General features: G+C 41.8%; 1 protein-coding gene across 1 annotated transcript in view; it reads right to left on the bottom strand.

Moving 5' to 3' along the window:
• Positions 1–19,435, bottom strand: part of hcn4 (hyperpolarization activated cyclic nucleotide-gated potassium channel 4) — a 118,223-nt gene that overhangs the window by 28,618 nt on the left and 70,170 nt on the right. Inside the window, exon 4 of the mRNA XM_061815179.1 lies at positions 13,258–13,476. Coding sequence (XP_061671163.1) covers positions 13,258–13,476 — 219 coding nt within the window. The remainder of the gene's footprint in view (positions 1–13,257; positions 13,477–19,435) is intronic.

The following is a 19,435-nucleotide window of genomic DNA, read 5'->3' as shown; positions in this document are numbered from 1 at the left end:
CACGTGCTTTTCCCATTCAAATCCCTCGGAGTGCACGGCACTGGCCTTGACAGATGTAAAGAAAGTGACCTACGAGCTGAGTAGATGATTTCCTGCTTGACAGGAAATGAGCTTATTGCCGCGCAGCTACCACACGGCCCTCGCTGCTCTGACGCTCCGCTTGGAAAGATCCACAGATGGGAAAGGAACGTTCCCCATGCGCCCTTACGATAAGGACCCAGTATTTGGTATGCACTGCTTAATGTAACATTTCAAACTTTTATACAGAGCAAACACAATATTTGACATTAAAATAGTGGATTTTGAGCCCCATTTTACCTCTGGCTCCCCCCGTTAAAATAAGAGTGTAGCATAAGACATTACTTGTACCGTAATTTCCGGCCTACAAGCCGCGACTTTTTTCACACGCTTTCAACCCTGCGGTTGATGCGGTGATGCGGCGCTAGCGCTAGCGTTAGGACACCTGGTTATAAGCCTCGGTACACCGAAATAGTTTAACGCTAGTGCTGTTAGCGCAGCACTAGTGTTGGACTCTTTCTGACAGCACTAGTGTTAAACTCTTTCTGTGTACCGAGGCTTATACCCAGGTGCGCTCTGTAGGCCGGGAATTACGGTATTACAGCACAGGAAAGAATAATGTACTGTAGGACCAAATAGAGAATTGTCATTTAGTTGTGGTATACTTTTGATTAAAGTACTGTAGAATATGGCATATAATTATATATAGACAGTTTTTGTATGATATGATTTACAATATTGAGTTAGAGTATAGTGATGAATACAGTAGTGTAGTGTGTATGCTATCGAGAAGAGTAGCGTCATCTTGTATTAATCAATCAAACCTTTATCTACTGCACTTTTCATACTCAAAAACCCCAAAAAATTGCATCATACTCACAAAAAGATGAAATAGACAATGCTCCCTGTAATATGTCACCACCGTAGTGTCTAAATTATGATTAGTATGGGATCACTGTCATATGAGTGTTGAATAATATGGCATTGAATCGAATTGCATTATTTCAATTATAATAATTATTCAATTGCAGTATTGTACTGTAGTATGGTATGTATAGTAGAGCGTTTTGTAGTATGCTGTGGTAGGAGAGAGCACAGATTAGTGAAGCAAAATACTGTACATAGTAATGAAGAATAACATTGTGTTGTGTACAAATAAGTAGTATGGCATGAGTGATAATAGACCACTGTGGTGTAGTATTATATACAGTAGCATTGTGGCACACAAAAATAATAGTTTTGACGTTGTTTACTGTAGTAATATACAGTATATAAATAACAGCAACCCTAAATGATTTAACACACATTTAGTTTGCCATTTGGACTCCTGATACTCCTCTTGCATACAGTATCTTTTCCTTTCTTTTCTTCCCCCAATTCCCTTCTGTCACATGCAGTTTTCCATGCACATGCTAATGTTGTTGTTTTTTTTTTGTGTGTGTGTCGTTGTTGTTGACCAAGTGAGATGTGAATAATTAATTCCCTAAAAGAGATGTCAGCCACTTGATTATAATTTCTAAACATTTACTTCCCCCCACTGATCTGTCACCTTCTTGGTAACCTTGCGTGGCGCTCGGTCAAAAGTCAGAAGCAAAAGCAAAGGCCTCATTAAAATATTGTCACGTGGCTTTGTTTTGTTTTCCGACTGACGTACTTGCAGGCAATGCTGTATATGCAGTACTCTGTACTATGTTATGTGGGCTGCCTTTTTTCAATACTGCACCGTGAAAGTACCGTGAATTTTTTCACACGCTTTCAACGCTGCGGTTTATGCAGTGATGCAGCTAATTTGTGCATTTTTTCTAACGGCCGGAGGGGGGCACTCGAGCGGAAAAGTAAGATTGAGACCAGTGGAATGTATGTGCCGAGGAAGTGACTTTTACCGGCCCTGTTAGCGCTGCGCTTACGCTAGTGCTGTAGCACTGTGCTAGTGTCTTGCTGCTGTGTTACTGGCGAGTCTCAATGATATTTACCCGTAAGTTTTATTTTAACCGGCCTAATTAGCATTAGCACTGGCAGGCCGCTTAAAACTTAAACTCTGTCTGTGTACCGTCTTTGTAAATATCTCGTATTTCAATGTGGGTGTCAATGTGGGTATTTGCGGCTTTTACACGGCTGTGGCGTATGTATGTACCAAATGGTATTTCCTTTACAAATGTACTTGGTGAGACTTGTAACCAGGTGCAGTCTGTAGGCCGGGAATTACGTGAAGTAACATCTGGGCCACAGGTGTCAAACTCAAGGCCCAGGTGGCATAGCACATCATTTAGTATGTCCCACGAAAACAAATCATGTGCTTCAACTTACATGATTCTTGTAAATAATCGAGATGAAATTTTTAAATCGTCAAGTGATAAATAGTAATGTAGTAATATCAAATTACTCAGCATGTTTTTCTTTCCAAACCAATTTTATACTAACTTGCACAATAGTTTAACAAACTCTTCTCCTTGAATTGTAATTTCAAAGCTAGTTAGCCGTCAGTTTTTGAGTGTATATGTGATGAGGGAACAAAACATTTACAGACACTTTCCCAAAAAATGTAATACCATAAAAAGTTTAGTTATTTTCAGAATTCCTTTCAAAACATTAAATGTTTTTATTTTATACATTCAGGGCCCACAATTTCAAGTATTTCTTTTAATGTTTACATAAATTGTGCTTCCACCAGAAAACCCATGAAATCAAGAATTCAAAAAATTTGAATACTGTGCCCACCATTTACTTCTCAGTTTTTATAGAATTTTTTGGGGAGAAATTAGGGTCACATCCAATCAATCTAAATATGGTACCATCAAAACGATTTTAAATACCGTATTTGGTTGGGAATTCCTTTTCTTTAATCACTGCCTCAATGCGCAGTGGCATTGAAACCTGTGGAATTGCACAAGAGTTATGGAAACCTTGGAAATCCTTTATGCTTGCTATCAGTTCTTCTTCGTTTGTTGGTCTGATGCCCCTCATTTTATCCATCCAGTCATTTTCTGAGCCATTTATCTTCACAAGGGTTGCAGGTGTATTCTCAGCTATCATCGGGCAGGAGACGGGGTACATCCTGAACTGGTTGCCAGCCAATCACAGGGCACATGGAGACAGACAACAGTCGCACTCACAATCAGACCTAAGGGCAACTTAGAGTCTCCAGTTAATGTTTTTGGGATGTAAGAGGGAAGTGGAGTGCACACAGGCGGGGCCAGAAATTGAACCTCAGTCCTCAGAACATTCTAACCAGTTGGTCCACCGTTCATTTTCCTCTTGATAACACCCCATAGATTCTCCATGGGGTTTGGATCAGGCGAGTTGGCTGGCCAGTCAAGCAGTGTGATGACATGGATGTCAAACGAAGTTTTGGTGCTTCTGACAGGATAAACACGGGGAAGGCAGGTCCTGCTGGAAGATGAAAACTGCATCTCCATACAGATCCTCAGCAGAGGAAATCATGAAGCCCTCCAAATCATTCTAGTAGAATGTTGTGGTGACCTTCAATTTCAGAAAACAGAGTTTACCTACACCTGCACTGGACATTGCATTCCAAATCATGACTAATGGAGGATATTTCACACTTGGACCTCAAGTATCAGGAGGTCTGTTCTTCACCTGTCTTCCTCCAAACCCTTGGACCTTGGTTACTGAATGAAAGAGGACCTTGGACCACAGACCGGTGAGATGCTTCCTACGTTGGCTCAGGCTCGGAAGCAGCTTGACTCAAGGAACCCAACGGTGGACCCCCATCTCCTGGATGTGCCTGAATGTGTCATGGGTGTGTCTTTCCTTGACCCGGCCCACCTGCTTGTCGTCTCGGTAACTATGGCACGGGTGCGATCTGGTCCTTGCCAGATCATTGTGCTCCTATGTCACATTCCTGCAATTCTATGTCCTTGTCTCTGATCCTCAGTGTAGTGAACCTTGCTTTGTTATTGACGCTGCCTTTACGCCTCGTGATTCCGACACTGTTGCCAGTTTGGACTGCCTACCTGTGTACCGACCTTGGAGCTTACACGTTACTCGAACAGTACCTGATCCTGTGAGTCATGCATTTAGGGTTCAGCCTAGTGTTCTGGTCATGACAGAATGTGGTGTTTTTTGAAGTTGTGACTCCCGCCTCATTCCACCAGATACTTGAATCTTCTCTGTTTGATAATCCATTGAAGCCAGTAGTCATCTCTTTTTCTGGTGCATGTTCTCCTTCCACATCTTGTCCTTCCACCAGACATTGCATTGACACATGTATGCTTGGACACAGCACTCTGTGTACTGACAGCCTCCTTAGCTATGAGCTTTTGTGGCTTAACGCATTCTAAGGCGCGTATCAATGATGGTCTTCTGGCGAGTTGTCAAGTCTGCAGTTTTCCCCAAATTGAACCCAACTGAGACAACTCAAACAAATGATCTTCACAGTATTCAAGTTTTTTTTCAATTACTGATTTTTCTGGTTTTTATGAACAGGAAACCCAAATTATGTAAACATGAGTAAATGCTTGAAATAATTTAAATTGGTGGCACAGAATCTATAATCTATAAAAGCTTAACATTTTGAATGGAATCATGTAAATAAGTAACTTTCTCCATGATTTTCTGTTTTTTTTTTTTTTTAAAGAATCTGTATGCGATCATAACAGTTCAATAACGGAAACCATGACTATATAATTGTTTTCAACAGAAGGAAAAAAAAGAATAATACATACTTTAGACAAATGAAGGTGTATGTGCATATATATAGTTCTTAACTTTATTTTTGTATATTTATTTGGCAGAAATAATAATAACCTAACAATAGTGCTTGAGAGATGAAAACAGATGAATACAAGCTTCAAAAGTTTTGGAATGAATGTGCAGACCCTGGGGGTACATTAACAAGCCTAGGACGGGGATATAATACCGCCTGGCAGACTGAAGTATGAAAATGTGCGAAATTACCACCTTCAGTCAGGTCTGGACTAATGAGAAGTGAGCGGCTTTTACTGTAAGGCAGAATTCGACTTAAGCGCTTCAACTTGTTGACAGCTATGTCCTCAGGTTGATTTTATCCTCTGTGGATTACAGACATGCATTTTCAGCCAAAGACAGACATCATTTTCTTAAAGGGATCTTTTCAATCCAGAAAATTGATTCTTTTGTTTGTTTCCAGTAGTTCCCATCATCCAAAACTGCCATGTTGCATAAAACAGTACAAACCCTCTACAATAGGCAAGAAAGCGTATTTAGTAACTTAAGTATTGCAACAAGTATTACTCTTGATCATGTAAATGCTTGGTGGGCTATATGAAAGACCAGAGCAGGCTCCATACAAAAAAACAACCCATCACCACCGTGTTCAAGAGCCTGTTGAGCCACAAATGCTCAGCTTGAGGTCTCCTATTATCTATCCCCCAAAGAGGCACGTTTAATTGCAAAGTGTTAATTAGAGATTTAAATGGGAGGGGCAAGCGTGTCCAATTTCTCGTGAAGCCCCTTGGGATGGACATGCCTCAACACGCCACTCAATGGATGGAGACGTTCTTGGACAGCTAGTTAAATCCAGCACCATCCAACACTAGCTCACCACATCCCACGTGAAAGCTCTAATGTTAAACGTTCAAATATGACAGCCCGTCCACGAGTAAACAACACATACAGGAGGCAAATTTTCTCCACTCTCTGCAAGCGCCTCCACAAGCCGAGCGGCCACCTCATCCCGATCCCATGTTCCCTTTTTACATAGATTAAGATCAGCAGCAGTTTATCGGCGAGTCAGAACGGCAGGCGCACCCTGGATGCGCCGTCATGTGTGCAGCAATAAGGTACCACCAATCTGCACACATGGAATTCTCTTTTTGGGATCTTCGTTCTCAACATGACCGATACAATTCAGTCCATTTGCCAAGCTACACCTCCCAAAAATAATTGTCCAAGCAGAGCACAAGACAGAGGTCTCACAACAAGGGTAATTGCTAGTTACTGGGGTTAGCTTGTATACATACGTAGGTCAATGTCAATCTGGCACATTACGGTTGATGATGTGGCAGAAGTGGTGATGCTTGTATGAAAAAAATGCTAAGGCGTGACCTATTGCACTGACGAATGGAAATAAATACATTTGTTCCAACACTGACTAACTCCTCCAATACCCATAAAACACCCATAGGTGACCGTACCGTATATCTCTTCAAACATCTTTCTGTTACTTCTCAGTTATGTCCTTTCAGAGGTGAGTAGTTTTACTTTATTCTATTGTACAGGCTGGTTTTGTCTATTTTGCTGTCTATTTACAAAGTACACACAGTTCAGGATTGGCAAGCGGCGTGTATTTTGAGCTGCGTAAAAAAAATGAACCTAATAAAGCTATTTTTCACCACAGTGGGGGCCACACTTCAGCCCCCGCCCCCGCCCTTTTCGTAGTGTTTCGTGTGATTGCTGGGCTCTCTTACTTTGTGGAACAGTTAACAGGCTGCCTGATTCCTATTTAAGAGCCCATTTAAGCCGGCTTGCTCTCTTCTGACGGCGCGGGCATTTATCTCCCGGTGCCATATTGTAATAGAATTCTATTCAGAAAAGATTATACCGTCGCTTTCTGATGATAATTTTCACCATCTTTGAGAGCAAAGCGTCTTTCGCCCCATCTCCTGCTCTTTCTCATGTGAACGCAGTGAGGTTCCTTCTTAGACATTTTGTTTTTGTTCAAGTGTCCTAGACTCGAGAAGGTGAAACTTAACAACCCAACTCCAATGAAGTTGGGACGTTGTGTTCAACATAAATAAAAACACAACACAATGACTTGCAAATCAGGCTCAACCTACTGTATATTTATTTAACTATGCAACAAAGACAAGATATCAAATGTTCAAAATAATCAACTTTATTATTTTTTTAGTAAATAACATTTAACTAAAAAATGTTTACAACACGTTCCAAAAAAAAAAAAAAAAAGCTGGTACAATGTTATGTTTATCACTCACTGTGTTGGATCACCTTTTCTTTTCAACATTCAATAAACTTGGAGAACTGACGAAACAAATTTTTTTAGGCTTTTTAGGTGAACTTGTGGAGCTCCACGACTCCTTCTCTGATTTCCAGGCTGATTTCTTTTGATTTTCCCATGATTTCAAACAAAGAAGGAGAATGTTTGAGGTGTGGCCTTAAAAAAATCTCCAGGTGTGCCATCAATTGACCCCTCCGTGGATATTGCGCAATCCGCGTCACTGACCAATCAGAGGCCAGAGATCTGCATAAACCAAAGCCCGTTTTTGCTCCCGCCATTTTCTCAGACAACATTGCATGGTCCAGTATAGGTTTTGTTTGCGTTTTATCGCATATTTGGGTTATTTAACAAAAAATAAGGTTAAGAAGTGTAGTCACGGACTTTGTAATAGTGACGACAGGTATCCTGAAAGGCTAGTTGGTGGAGTTCGATTTGTACCCTTTCCAAAACCGAAGACCCAGTACGAAAAATGCCTTCGATGAATCAAACTTTGTGGAAGACCGCATCATCAACTAAATCCATCTAATATCAACCGGAACAGATGTTTGCACGAAGGTATGCCCTGTATTTGATTTTCAATACATGTCTCATATAAATGAATTTGAAGTTCTTCGCTCGCATAACACTGCTGCGTGTGAACGATTGACACACTTATTCTTTGTTGAGCGATATTTAGCGATGATCGGACTGCACAAACATATTGATTTCTTGCTGGCTCGCGGCCGAAGCTTAACCAGACTGTGTTTGCACGAAGGTATGCCCTAAATTTGATTTTTAATACACGTCTCGTATAAATGAATGAGACGTTCTTCGCTAGCATAACACCGCTATGTGTGATCGATTGACACACTTATTCTTTGTTGAGCGATATTTAGCGATGATCAGACTGCACAAATGTGTCGCTTTCTTGCTGGCTGGCGGCCGAAGCTTAACCAGACTGTGTTTGCACGAAGATATGCCCTATATTTGATTTTTAATACACGTCTCGTATAAATGAATGAGACGTTCTTCGCTAGCATAGCATTGCTACATGTGAATGATTGAATGAAATCAGAAGCATGGCGTCTCTCTCAGTTAAGAATGTATTGTATTTAGAATCTATAACATATTGTTGATTTGAATGAAATCAGAAGCATGGCGTCTGTCTCAGTTAAGAATGTATTGTATTGTATTTGCCATTTTTACGAATTGTTTGTCTTACGTCAGCACACGTGGCGTGACGTTACTTCAGGAGGCGTGGTTAAGTGCCCTGTACGGAGGCGTCAATTAACTCATGTTTTCAATGAAAATACAGGAGCTTCCAAAGCCATGACCTCATCGTGTGGGCTTGCCCGTGTTCTTTAAAGACATAGTACCGTATTTTCCACACAATAAGGTGCACTTAAGAGCCTTTAATTTTCTCAAAAGCTGACAGTGCGCCTTATAATCAGGTGCACCGTATATATGGACGAATATTGAGCCTTTAGCGCAGCCCATCGAATGGATGCGACACGTAACCCCAACCTCTACTGTAGCGTCTTTTCTATGTGTCTTATAATTCGGTGCGCCTTTTCTATGAAAAAAAAGTTTTAAAATGGACCAGTCATTGAAGGTGCCCCTTATAATGTGGTGCACCTTATAGCGCGGAAAGTTTGGTACTTTTTGTGTACGTCAACTTTTGACCTCAAAGAAAATAATTTTCGATCTCAATTTTGTGGCATTTAACAAAATCAAATAATATTGGTGATCCTGACTGAGGTGAAACAGGAGAGGTTTAATCTTATTTCACTTTTAAAATGTGACAAAAAGTGTTTTTGAACAGTAACAATAACTTCAAGCTTCAACTGTTAATGTGAAATTTAGGATGAGCCAAATATATTTTTTAACACACCACCAAGATAGTTTTGGATCTTTTTGACACATGAAGGCAAACAAGAGGCCATCAGAATATATAAATGAAATAGAACGTCTGCAACATGAACGAAGAATGCTCTGAGTCAGCAAGTCATCAAAATGAAAAGATAATCCCTCGCATTCCCACCGTAAGGAAATTCGCAGTGATGACGCAGCAACGGCACCGACTGGGGGCTTCAGTATCGACCCTGCGATCTTCCAATTACCGGCCACTGGAACCTCTCATCCACCGCGGGACATAAAACACGCAAAAATCCTTTCACTTCACAAATGATTTCAACATCTTGGCATAAAACATCGATCGTTAATCTTCATTACTGCAAACCCAAAGCCAACAGGGAGTCAATAACTTCATCACTATCTGATAAGATGCAATAAAATAAACGCAGACAAATCCTATGCACACAAATGTAAAAATGCACTCTCAGTATGAGAAGTGAAGTTGTACTGTATTCCAAACTATAATCAGAATAAATGTTGAATTGATAGCGCTGTCACAGTGACAATCAGGACTGAGCATCTTGTGAAGAAATTACTATTCATACAGCTCTTGTATTGGATCTCATTATACTATGCAGGTTAAGATGGAAAACATATTTGATAGTTGCAAGAAAAAAAAATAAAGAGGGATTTTAATAGCAAATGCTAAAATAGGTGGCTATTACATGTCTAGTACCCATCCATCAAACACTCATTGCTTAGGTAGTAGAGTGGGTGAATAGGGACAACATATCCATCCATCCATTTTCTGAGCTGCTTATCCTCACAACGGCCCCAAGAGTGCTGGAGCTAATCCCAGCTGGGCAGGAGGCAGTGTACACCCAGAACTTATTGAGAGCCAATCGCAGGGCACATAGACAGTCGCACTCACAATCACACCTAGGGGCAATTTAGAGTGTCCAATTAATGTTGCATGTTTTTGGGATGTGGGAAGAAACCGGAGTGCCCGGAGGAAACCCACGCAGGCACATGGAGACCATTTAAACTCCACACAGGCAGGGCTGGGATTTGAAACCCGGTCCTCGGAAGTATGAGGCATGATGTGATGATGATTTTGTCATTATAATTTTCTTATTAATGATTTGGTAATGGTAAATGCATGGATTCCATTGTAATGAAGTATAAATAATTTTAATTCATACCTTTTTTCAAATACAAAATTCTTTCGTATTCCAGCGATACTAGCAAAGACTCCATTGTAGTGGATGGCGGAAAGCGCATTATCATTGATGCGTGTGAAAAAGATAAACAGGAAAAGACCCTGAGTTAAATTTTAATTGCGTAGTGCAGATATAACCTGTTTGCAGCCTATCAGAGTGCAAGGATGTTTTCAAGTGAGGAGGAAGGGGATTCCTGAAGATCACTATGGAGAGGGTGAATCCCCCCAAAATTAAAAATGCATCTTTGGGAGTTTGATAGAATCTGTAGGATGAGAGCTGTTTATGAACAATACTAAGAATTCATTTGCAATACTCATTTAGATACCTCAGGGTTTTTTTGTTTGTTGTTTTTGTATAACAGAAACATAGCATTTGAACATGGGTTTATCGACTTTTTGTGTCCACTGAACCTTTAATTTACTCACGGACTTTCGCTATTATTGGCAGACGTTCTTCTCTAAGACCCATGAATAGCAACACTTGACTGTATAATGGTATCAGTGTCAATTTTGGAGCCACTTTCTTCTCAATGGATAGATCGGTAACTATCAAAAGACTGTAAACTTTTGGGTTTACAGAGGATGGTGTAAATTGACAATACAATTCATATTAAAGTTGTTTAATTTAGAGTATTTATTTTTCTGTGTTTCTATCACAATTAATACTAAAATTCTATGGATACCTCCTCAAAATGATAACTCACTACCTCTGATCGAAACAATACCTTGGAGTTTGGCGTTACTCAGCCTGGGCGTGGAGGTGAAGCATTTAACACATCCACTCGGAGCTACCTCAAAGTCCCATTACATCATCTAAGCTCTTGCACTCCCTCTCATCCACCCTCTTTGAATTTAAGCGCTGACTCCCAAGCGCAACATCCGACGGAGGTCACCCTCCCCCTCTTGTCTCCCGCACGCCACAGACGCTGAGAAATGTGGCAGGCCGGTAACTTGGCTCATTATCGCCCACGCCGGGCGCCTGTGGAAGGCAGCCTCAATGAGCCAGCTGTCGGGGCTTCCCCCCATCACCCCCATCCCCCCTGAAGTGGGAATGCTGGGCTTCCTTGCTGCATGAGCTCGCCCACATGGAAAGATCACGGCTGCTTAGCAGAGTATCTTTCTCGTGATACACAGCCCCGTTTTAGTCCACTGTGGACAAAACTGGATGGTGATGAGAATGCGGGGAAATATGTTAGAATAGTACAGGACATGTATGATGGCAGTAGAACAATGGTGAGGTGTGCCATAGGTGTGACAGAAGAATTTAAGGTGGAGTTGGGACTGCATCAGCGATGAGCTCTGAGCCCCTTCCTGTTTGCAGTGGTAATGGATAGGCTGACAGATGAGGTTAGACTGGAATCCCCTTGGACCATGATGTTCGCAGATGATATTGTGATATGCAGTGAAAGCAGGAAGCATGCAGAGGAACAATTAGAAAGATGGAGGCACTCACTGCAAAGCAGAGGAATGAATACTAGCCAAAGTAAAACAGAATATATGTGTGTGAATGAGAGGAGTGGAGGGGGAAGAGTGAGGCTCCAGGGAGAAGAGATAGCAAGGGTGGATGACTTAAAATATTTAGGTTAAAAAATCCAGAGCTATGGTGAGTGTGGTAAGGAAGTGAAGAAACGGGTCCAAGCGCGGTGGAACAGTTGACGGAAGGTGTCTGGTGTTCAATGTGACAGAAGAGTCTCCTCTAGGATGAAGGGAAAAGTCTATAAAACAGTGGAGGAGGCCAGCCATGATGTATGGATTACAGATGATGGCACTGAAGAAACAACAGGAAGCAGAACTGGAGGTAGCAGAAATGAAGATGCTGAGGTTCTCGGTCGGAGTGAGCAGGTTGAATAAGATTAGAAATGAGCTCATTAGAGGGACAGCCAAAGTTGGATGTTTTGGAAACAAGGTTAGAGAGAGCAGACTTTGATGGTTTGGACATGTTCAGAGGCGAGAGAGTGACTATGTTGGTAGAAGGGTGCTGAGGATGGAGCTGCCAGCCAAAAGAGCGAGAGGAAGACCAAAGAAAAGGTTGATGGATGTTGTGAGGGAGGACATGAGGAGAGTACGTGTTAGAGAAGAAGATGCATGAGATAGGCTTAGATGGAAAAAGATGAGACGCTGTGGCGACCCCTGACGGGACAAGTCGAAAGGAAAAGAAGAAAAAGAAGAAGATGAGAACGCGGGGGCAGGCGGGGTAAATGTGACAAGCCATGATTGCCATTGATGCCCGTTAACATTTTTAGGCAAAACAATTGCCCACAGTCTGATGTGAAACCGATTCGTCTATCGTCAAACAGGGACGCAACTAAAGATTCTAGTTCATATTAAGGCTTATCAAAACTTGCGACATGGTCTGTTGTGAGATGGGATGCCTGAATATTCGCCGGCATCGCAAACTGGTTGCCTACAACTCTTCTCAAGCCAATCTGTGCTTAATTAACTTAAATTGTCCACTGCGGTATCCCTGTTTATTATGCTTAATAAGAAATGTGTGCGTGTGTGTGTGTGTGTGTGTGTGAGAAAGAGAGAGAGAGAAACAGAGCACACAGTGCAGTGTGTATGTAAATAACGCTTTTGTATCACATAGTAAAAGGGGTGGATTAGTCAATTAGTTGTTGTGCTAATTAAAAAAACAATATATATATATAAAACCTTTTTACGCTACAATATGTGCCCCCCGACCTCTATCAATCTACAAACTCCTCATCTTCCTGCACTGACACTTACTCTGGAGCCTGACACAGAGAGGGAGCATTGTTTGAGTCTTTCGGAGCCACAAATGTGGTTCAAAGCTGCTTGGCGTCCACATCTCATCGGTTAAAAGGTTTAACAGAACATAAGAAATGTGAACGGCGCCGTCAGAACTGGACGCGCTGCGAGGGATGTGTACTGGCATCCGTGGTAAACGGCGGGCCGAAACCTTACTGTGTCTTAGCGGCCTCAAGACTGAGCCCCCCCCCCCACTACCCATCACAGTATCTGTAAAATAAATAGTAAAATCCCACGCCGGGCAAACAGCAAATGTGGCCATAGTGTAAATGTAGCTTTACATCCTGATTGTCCCAATGGTACTTGACATGATTGCCTCAGCACACAAGTGGACTTTAAAAAAATTCCTCGATCCCACTTCATACCCTGTACAATTTCATGGACTAGGTAGATATGGGGCACTCCACAAACTGTAAACTGTGAAGATTTGTGAGTAATCGACACCCCTACACAGACTCACCTTCTCCTGGTATTGCCGCCGTGACGAGTCCAGCGACTGGATGAGAGCAGTGGCGTGGCCCACAAACATGGCGTAGCACGTGGCGCCCACAATCATACTGAGGATGGTCAGCCATACGTCGGTCATGCCCACCGGTGGGTACATGCCGTAGCCGATGCACAGCATGTGGCTCATGGCTTTAAACAGCGCGTAGGAGTACTGCTGTCCCCACGTGTCGTTCTGCAGGAGGGCGAAACAAAACAGAAGATGAAATCTGACATCTTGCTAATCCAGTCGGCAGCACATTCAAATGTTAGCTCGCCTCCTTAAAAGACGCAAAGAAATGGCAGATGTCCACTTGAAGCGGTTGGCAGGGCACAACATCTCAGTATGCAAACACGCCGAGCAGACATTCTGGGCCCGAAAATTGAGGCCCAATGCACTGGCGGATGTTGCGTGACACTCACAGGAGAGGCTGGCTTGCGTGGTGGAAAAGTAGGTCAACCATTTAGGAAAGATGCAATTTCTCACCCGTTTTTCCCATTTGTAGATAAAGGGCCCCCACCCTTCTTTTCTTCTTCACCCCCTCCTTAGATCCTTGTGGTAGTTCATGACCAATCAATAGAAGTCTCTCCTGGGGGTTGACATGTCTAAATTGCTTTCAAACTTATTTCCACAGTGTGGGGAAAAAAGAGAGCGATAGCAATTTTAGTAGCACCACTCTTGGAAAGGTAGGAAGCGATGACCTGGACCAGTAATGGGGGCAGCTACCATAAAAGAGGCTAAAAAATGGTGTTGTAAAGGGGACATAGTATGGCAGTGTCACTTTTTAATTGCTCGTATCCACATAGTTGGAGTCTCTGGAGTGCCTGACCAGCTGTCAAAGTGTGAAATTTTTGTTCATGCAAAGATCTGCCTTGCGACGGTCGGACTGTCTGGAACCATTTTCATGTCAAAGCGAAAGCTATGCAGTGCTGCCTTGCCGTTTGATGCACAGATTAGCGTCAGCTTTTCAAAAGCGACACAAAAAAACAAGAACATTTTACATGAAAGCACTAAGTCCATAGTCAGAGGCAAAAGCTAAGCAGAGTTGCTGTTTTGTTGCATGCACAGATTAGCATCAGTTTCAGATGAACACACTAAATAAAGTTACATGGTGGCAAAAACTAGCAAAGTTTTATCGACCGTATCGTTAAATTATTAACTCAAAGTTCAAAGTGAAATGCTTCAAAAGTGGTTCAATTCACAGTTCAAATAAAAAAAAGAGATATTAGCAAAGCTGATGAGACAGCACCTCAGTGGAAATCAAAAGGTTTAACGCCATGTGTGTTTTGATTTTGTTATTTGTTGTTGTTTTGTTTGTCACCGCCACCACATAAAGATTCCATTGATGACAAGGGGAAAAATGTGATGATAACCTATCCACCATTCCTTTTCTATAGCAACTGTCCCCTTTTAGGTTGTGTTTAAACACAGCTGACTTTGCCCAAAAGGTGGTGTACACCCGTCACTGGCCCCAAAAATATGAACATTCGTATTTATGAACAATATAGTATCCTCGGTGAACACATGCTGCCTGTTTTTGTAATGTGGCAGGAAGGAAAAGTAGTAGCGATAAACCCACGTTAACATACTTATTCTGTTGGGTCACAGGGGCACTAGCTTTGTTTTGTTGTTTTTCTTGGAGGCACTATGTAAACATTTACAGTACAGGGTGGAAACCCTGAGACCAGGGATGCCCAAACCTTTTCTTCCAAGGGACACATACACAAAAGGAGAAGGAGGAAAAGGCAAATTTAACAACAGTAGAGTCTATTATTATTATTATTATCGACTTCAGAACTACCTTTGATACCATTGATCACAACATACCATCAGGTTTCTTTGAACCGTGTGTTGGTATTAAAGGCTCAGCACTTTCTTGGTTTAGCTCTTATCTCTCAGGGAGGAAGCACCGTGTAATCAATGGTAATGTGACCTCTGATTATTATACTGTCACTTCTGGAGTCCCGCAGGAATCGGTAAAATTGGCCCTCTTTTTTTCTATATTTATATGCTAATGTTTGGTGATATCGTATGCAAATTTGAGATTAGTTTTCACTGTTCTACTAACAAAACTCCACGTCATTTACAATTCAGTACAGTAATCTACACGAATACCGTAATATGGAGTTGAGGGATATCCTGTAACTGTTTGCTTCTTAACCCTGATAAAACTGGGTTGTTGAATATTGGCCCTGCTAGACACATGCCCTTGTTTAAGGACACCACTCAAAGGTTTGGCAAAAGTACCATGACCTAAAAAAAAAAAATAATAATAAAATCTCAGTGTTGCACAGTATTTGACTCAATTTTCTTCTTTCTAATACACATTCAGAATATTACCAAAGCAGAGAGGGAGAGCGCTAGATAAGAATGACTGAATCTGAGGATGTTGCTATATAGTTTCTACACTGACCAACTGGGACAAGATCGTATGATGACCATTTTCCTCAAAGGGGTTGCTCTAGAGGGTTCTACTCCGACTGACTGGGCCAGCTCTGAGGCAGAACCACTTTCCTCAGGCAGATATATGTCCGGACTCTTCTGCAGCCATAATTAACTTGGTACAGCATTGTACAACTATATATGTTGCCCAGACGACATCCATTGCAGTGTAGTCATGCCGAAAGCGGTATGCCTCCATCTGTGCACCCTTCTCAAGGGGGACGTTTAGGACAGGGGATGTCGTCGGTCTCTGTCATCTACGCGCCTGCGAAGCCCTTTGAGACTCTGTGAATAAGGGCTACAAATACAAAAAAAAACTTGACATGACTTTGAGATTATTCGGGTTGAATGTATAAAGAAAACTAAAATGAATCAATCAAGCAATATATTCACATCAAACCTGTTTGGATAATAAGGGAAGTCATTTAATAATTTAAGATATTTGAAGATTTTTGTTTGGGCGACAGTCCTGTATCTCACTGGTTTAGAAACCCCCCTGCAGACAAAGGTCAACATTCATACGCTCAGAAACCAGACAAGAGCAATCTGTCATAAATTGACCATTTTTAATGTACAGTTTCTTTCGGCCTGTCCCTTTCGGGGTCGCCACAGCGTGTTATCTCAGATGAACGCATATATTTTTTGGCACAATTTTTATGCCGGATGCCCTTCCTGTTAAAAAAAAATCAGACCATGACTTTTTTTTCTAAAAATGGGTTACTTTTTGTCACCAGTGTTATAAGGATAAATTTGAAGACTTCCATTTAATTATCAATCCATACATTTTCTTCACCGCTTATCCTCACAAGGGTCACAGGTGTGCTGGAGCTTAGCCCAGCTGTCAACGGGCAGCAGGTAGGGTACACCCTCAACTGGTAGCCATCCAAACACAGGGCACATAGCAACAAACAACTATTCGCACTCATGATCACACCCAGGGGCAATTTAGAGTGTCCAATTAATGTTGCATGTTTTTGGAATGTGGGAGGAAACCGGAGTGCCCGGAGGAAACCCATGCAGGCACGGGGACAACATGCAAACTCCACACAGGCGAGTTCGGGATTGAACCCAGGACCTCAGAACTGTGAGGCCAAAGCTTTACCAGCTGAACCTCCATGCCGCCCCATTTAAATATAAGTATTTTATTTTGTCTTTGCATATATCAAAAACGTTCTTCAGTATATAAAACTAGTACATTAGTAGTAGTCGGAGTCCCAAACAACAACATCGCCTCTCCCCACCCATAGGATGCGGGTTTCACAAACCCCTCCCTCACCTTTTTATTCAACTATCACACTCATTGTTTAACAAGCATTGCGGGGCATGTCAAATGTTATTTTTTGTATAGGAGATGCAGAAGGATGGACAAATGAACAAAGTCCACAAATGGCCTCCGGGGGGTAGTTTGGAAATAGACTAATGTCTTGTTTTGCCTTGTACTAATGTCTTCTTAAAGAGCTAATCAGTGTCAGGAGTCAGCCAACTAGGAGTCCAATCAATGTGTTAGTTAAAGCTTCCCCTCCCTATAAAAACTCACGCCAGCCTTGATTTTTCTATTCTGGAGAAGGATTGCCCAATGTGAACCATATCTCACTTGAAAGAGCTCTCAGATGCCCTGCAATTAGAACATGTTAACTTGCATGAAACTGGATAGGGTCACAAAGTTATCTCTAAATGTGTCTGATGGTAAAACGGATTGACTACCAACTGTGGAAGTTTATCACTGTTTCCACTCTCCCGAGGAGTGGTCGACCTGTGAAAATGACTGCAAAAGTATGGCACATAAGGCTCGGTGAGATGACGAAAAATCCAGTTTAAGACTTTCGGAAATCTCTGGCATATGCTAACATCTCTCTTGACAAATCTATGACAAGTAAAAGATTAAAGAATACTTGTCATTGGAGGATCCCGCAGATGATGCCACTGCTGTCCTAAAAAAAAAAAGCATTGCAAAAGATTTAAAGTTTTGAAAAGAGTATGTGGATGTTTCAGATTTCTACAGGGCAAATTATGGTGGGAAAGGTACAGGACACCACTACCAGAACCTCGTCCAAATTATGAAGTACGGTGGACGGCATTATGGTTTGAGGCTGCTTTGCTACAATAGGGACTGGATGCATTGTTATCATCAGTGGAAAAAACTCATACCAATGTTTATCAAGCCATTTTACAGGAGAACTTGACATAAACTTAAGAGGCAATGGTTGATGCAATAGAACAGCGATCCAAAGGACAGGAGTGATTTTGAAACCATTTACTTGCTAACGACTTAAAGATAGATGTTTCCGTGGTGAATCAGTCAGTCACATAAGACATACGAGGAATATAGTTGATCTATTTTCATATTTTGTAAATTTGAATGGTCCAAATTTCCTTCTGACTATTGAGTAAGTCTGAAGGTTCGGGGTAGCAGCGCTGTTAAGAAATGATGACATGTGCTGTCCTTCTTCACCCTTGAGGAATTTTGATCAGTCAGATATTTTATGAAGACACATCAAAACGTGAAGAAGTGCCATCATTTTTCGACTTTACTTACTCAGGGCTGAAGTCACCGTCAGTTGATGTAAAACCCCAGGTAATCGGGGAACTGCTGTAGACTGGAATGGATGAAGCGGAAGATTTATTTGTTATTGTTATATCACTCTGAGAACCATTCTTCTAGTTAATGTAATTAATTAGACAGCATTTAGTGCGTGAAACAAAACAAAGAGAGGCCGGATGAGAGGCTTCATGTTTCCATCTCGCAGGATTTAGAGTGCGTCTTTTTTGTTACCCTGCTCAGGGACATCCGAATGAAAGCGGATGTCTACCATTTTGTCTCTCTCATGTTGCCAAATGAGGTTAAAAAATACTGGAAGTGTTCGAAAAACCTACTGCTGTAATACAGTGCAGATATCATGAACATAATATGGGTATGATCAACCCATTTACTTGTTCTTTTACTCATTAAAAGGTCAACTGGAGGCTTAGAGGTGTGTGATACCCTGGACTGGTCCCCGGTTAATCGCAGACATACAACACTTTCAAACCAATTTAGAGTTTTTAGTGACCCACACATCCATGATTTTTTGCAATGTGGGAGGAAGTCAAATGTCCGAACAGACAGGTAAGTATATCACAGAATAGAATTAGCTAAACCGTGAACATCTCAGGGGACAGCGGTTCCAACATCTGTCGTTTCTCTTGATGGAAGGCGGAGGCGTACGGAGGAAGCGAGCGCTCAGCATGTCAGCGAGGCACCGAGGCATGATGGACCAAATACATCATACCTTGAGCGATGTAACTACTCATGTGACATCTGTTCTGGCACGCGCAGCTGACTGCGAGCCGTATATTCTGCTCGGAGTGGGCTCTTGCCATAATGTCTGCGGAGTGCCATTCCCTTCAGCCACTTTTGACAGCGTCAAATGCTAACAAGGGCAGTCACAGAGGGCCGACCTCAGCCAAGGCCCATCTCTTTGACAGACGCAAAATCTATGCGTTTTTGGCTACAATCAGTTGGATATTAACTTAAGCCACACCTTTAAAAAAAAAAATAAATAAATGAATATTTTCTTGCGCTAGCATGACCGTGTACTACATCTGTCTCACAGTTCTGAGGTTCTGAATTGGAATTACTTGCATATTCACCCTGTGCTTGCGTGAATTTCCTCCAGGTGGCCCACACCATCATCCACCCACTCCACAAAAACATACATATTAAGCTAATTGG

The sequence above is a fragment of the Syngnathoides biaculeatus genome, chromosome 3 (genome assembly GCF_019802595.1).
Source record: "Syngnathoides biaculeatus isolate LvHL_M chromosome 3, ASM1980259v1, whole genome shotgun sequence".
NCBI lineage: Eukaryota > Metazoa > Chordata > Actinopteri > Syngnathiformes > Syngnathidae > Syngnathoides > Syngnathoides biaculeatus.
This window is presented reverse-complemented; position numbering and strand designations above follow the sequence as displayed.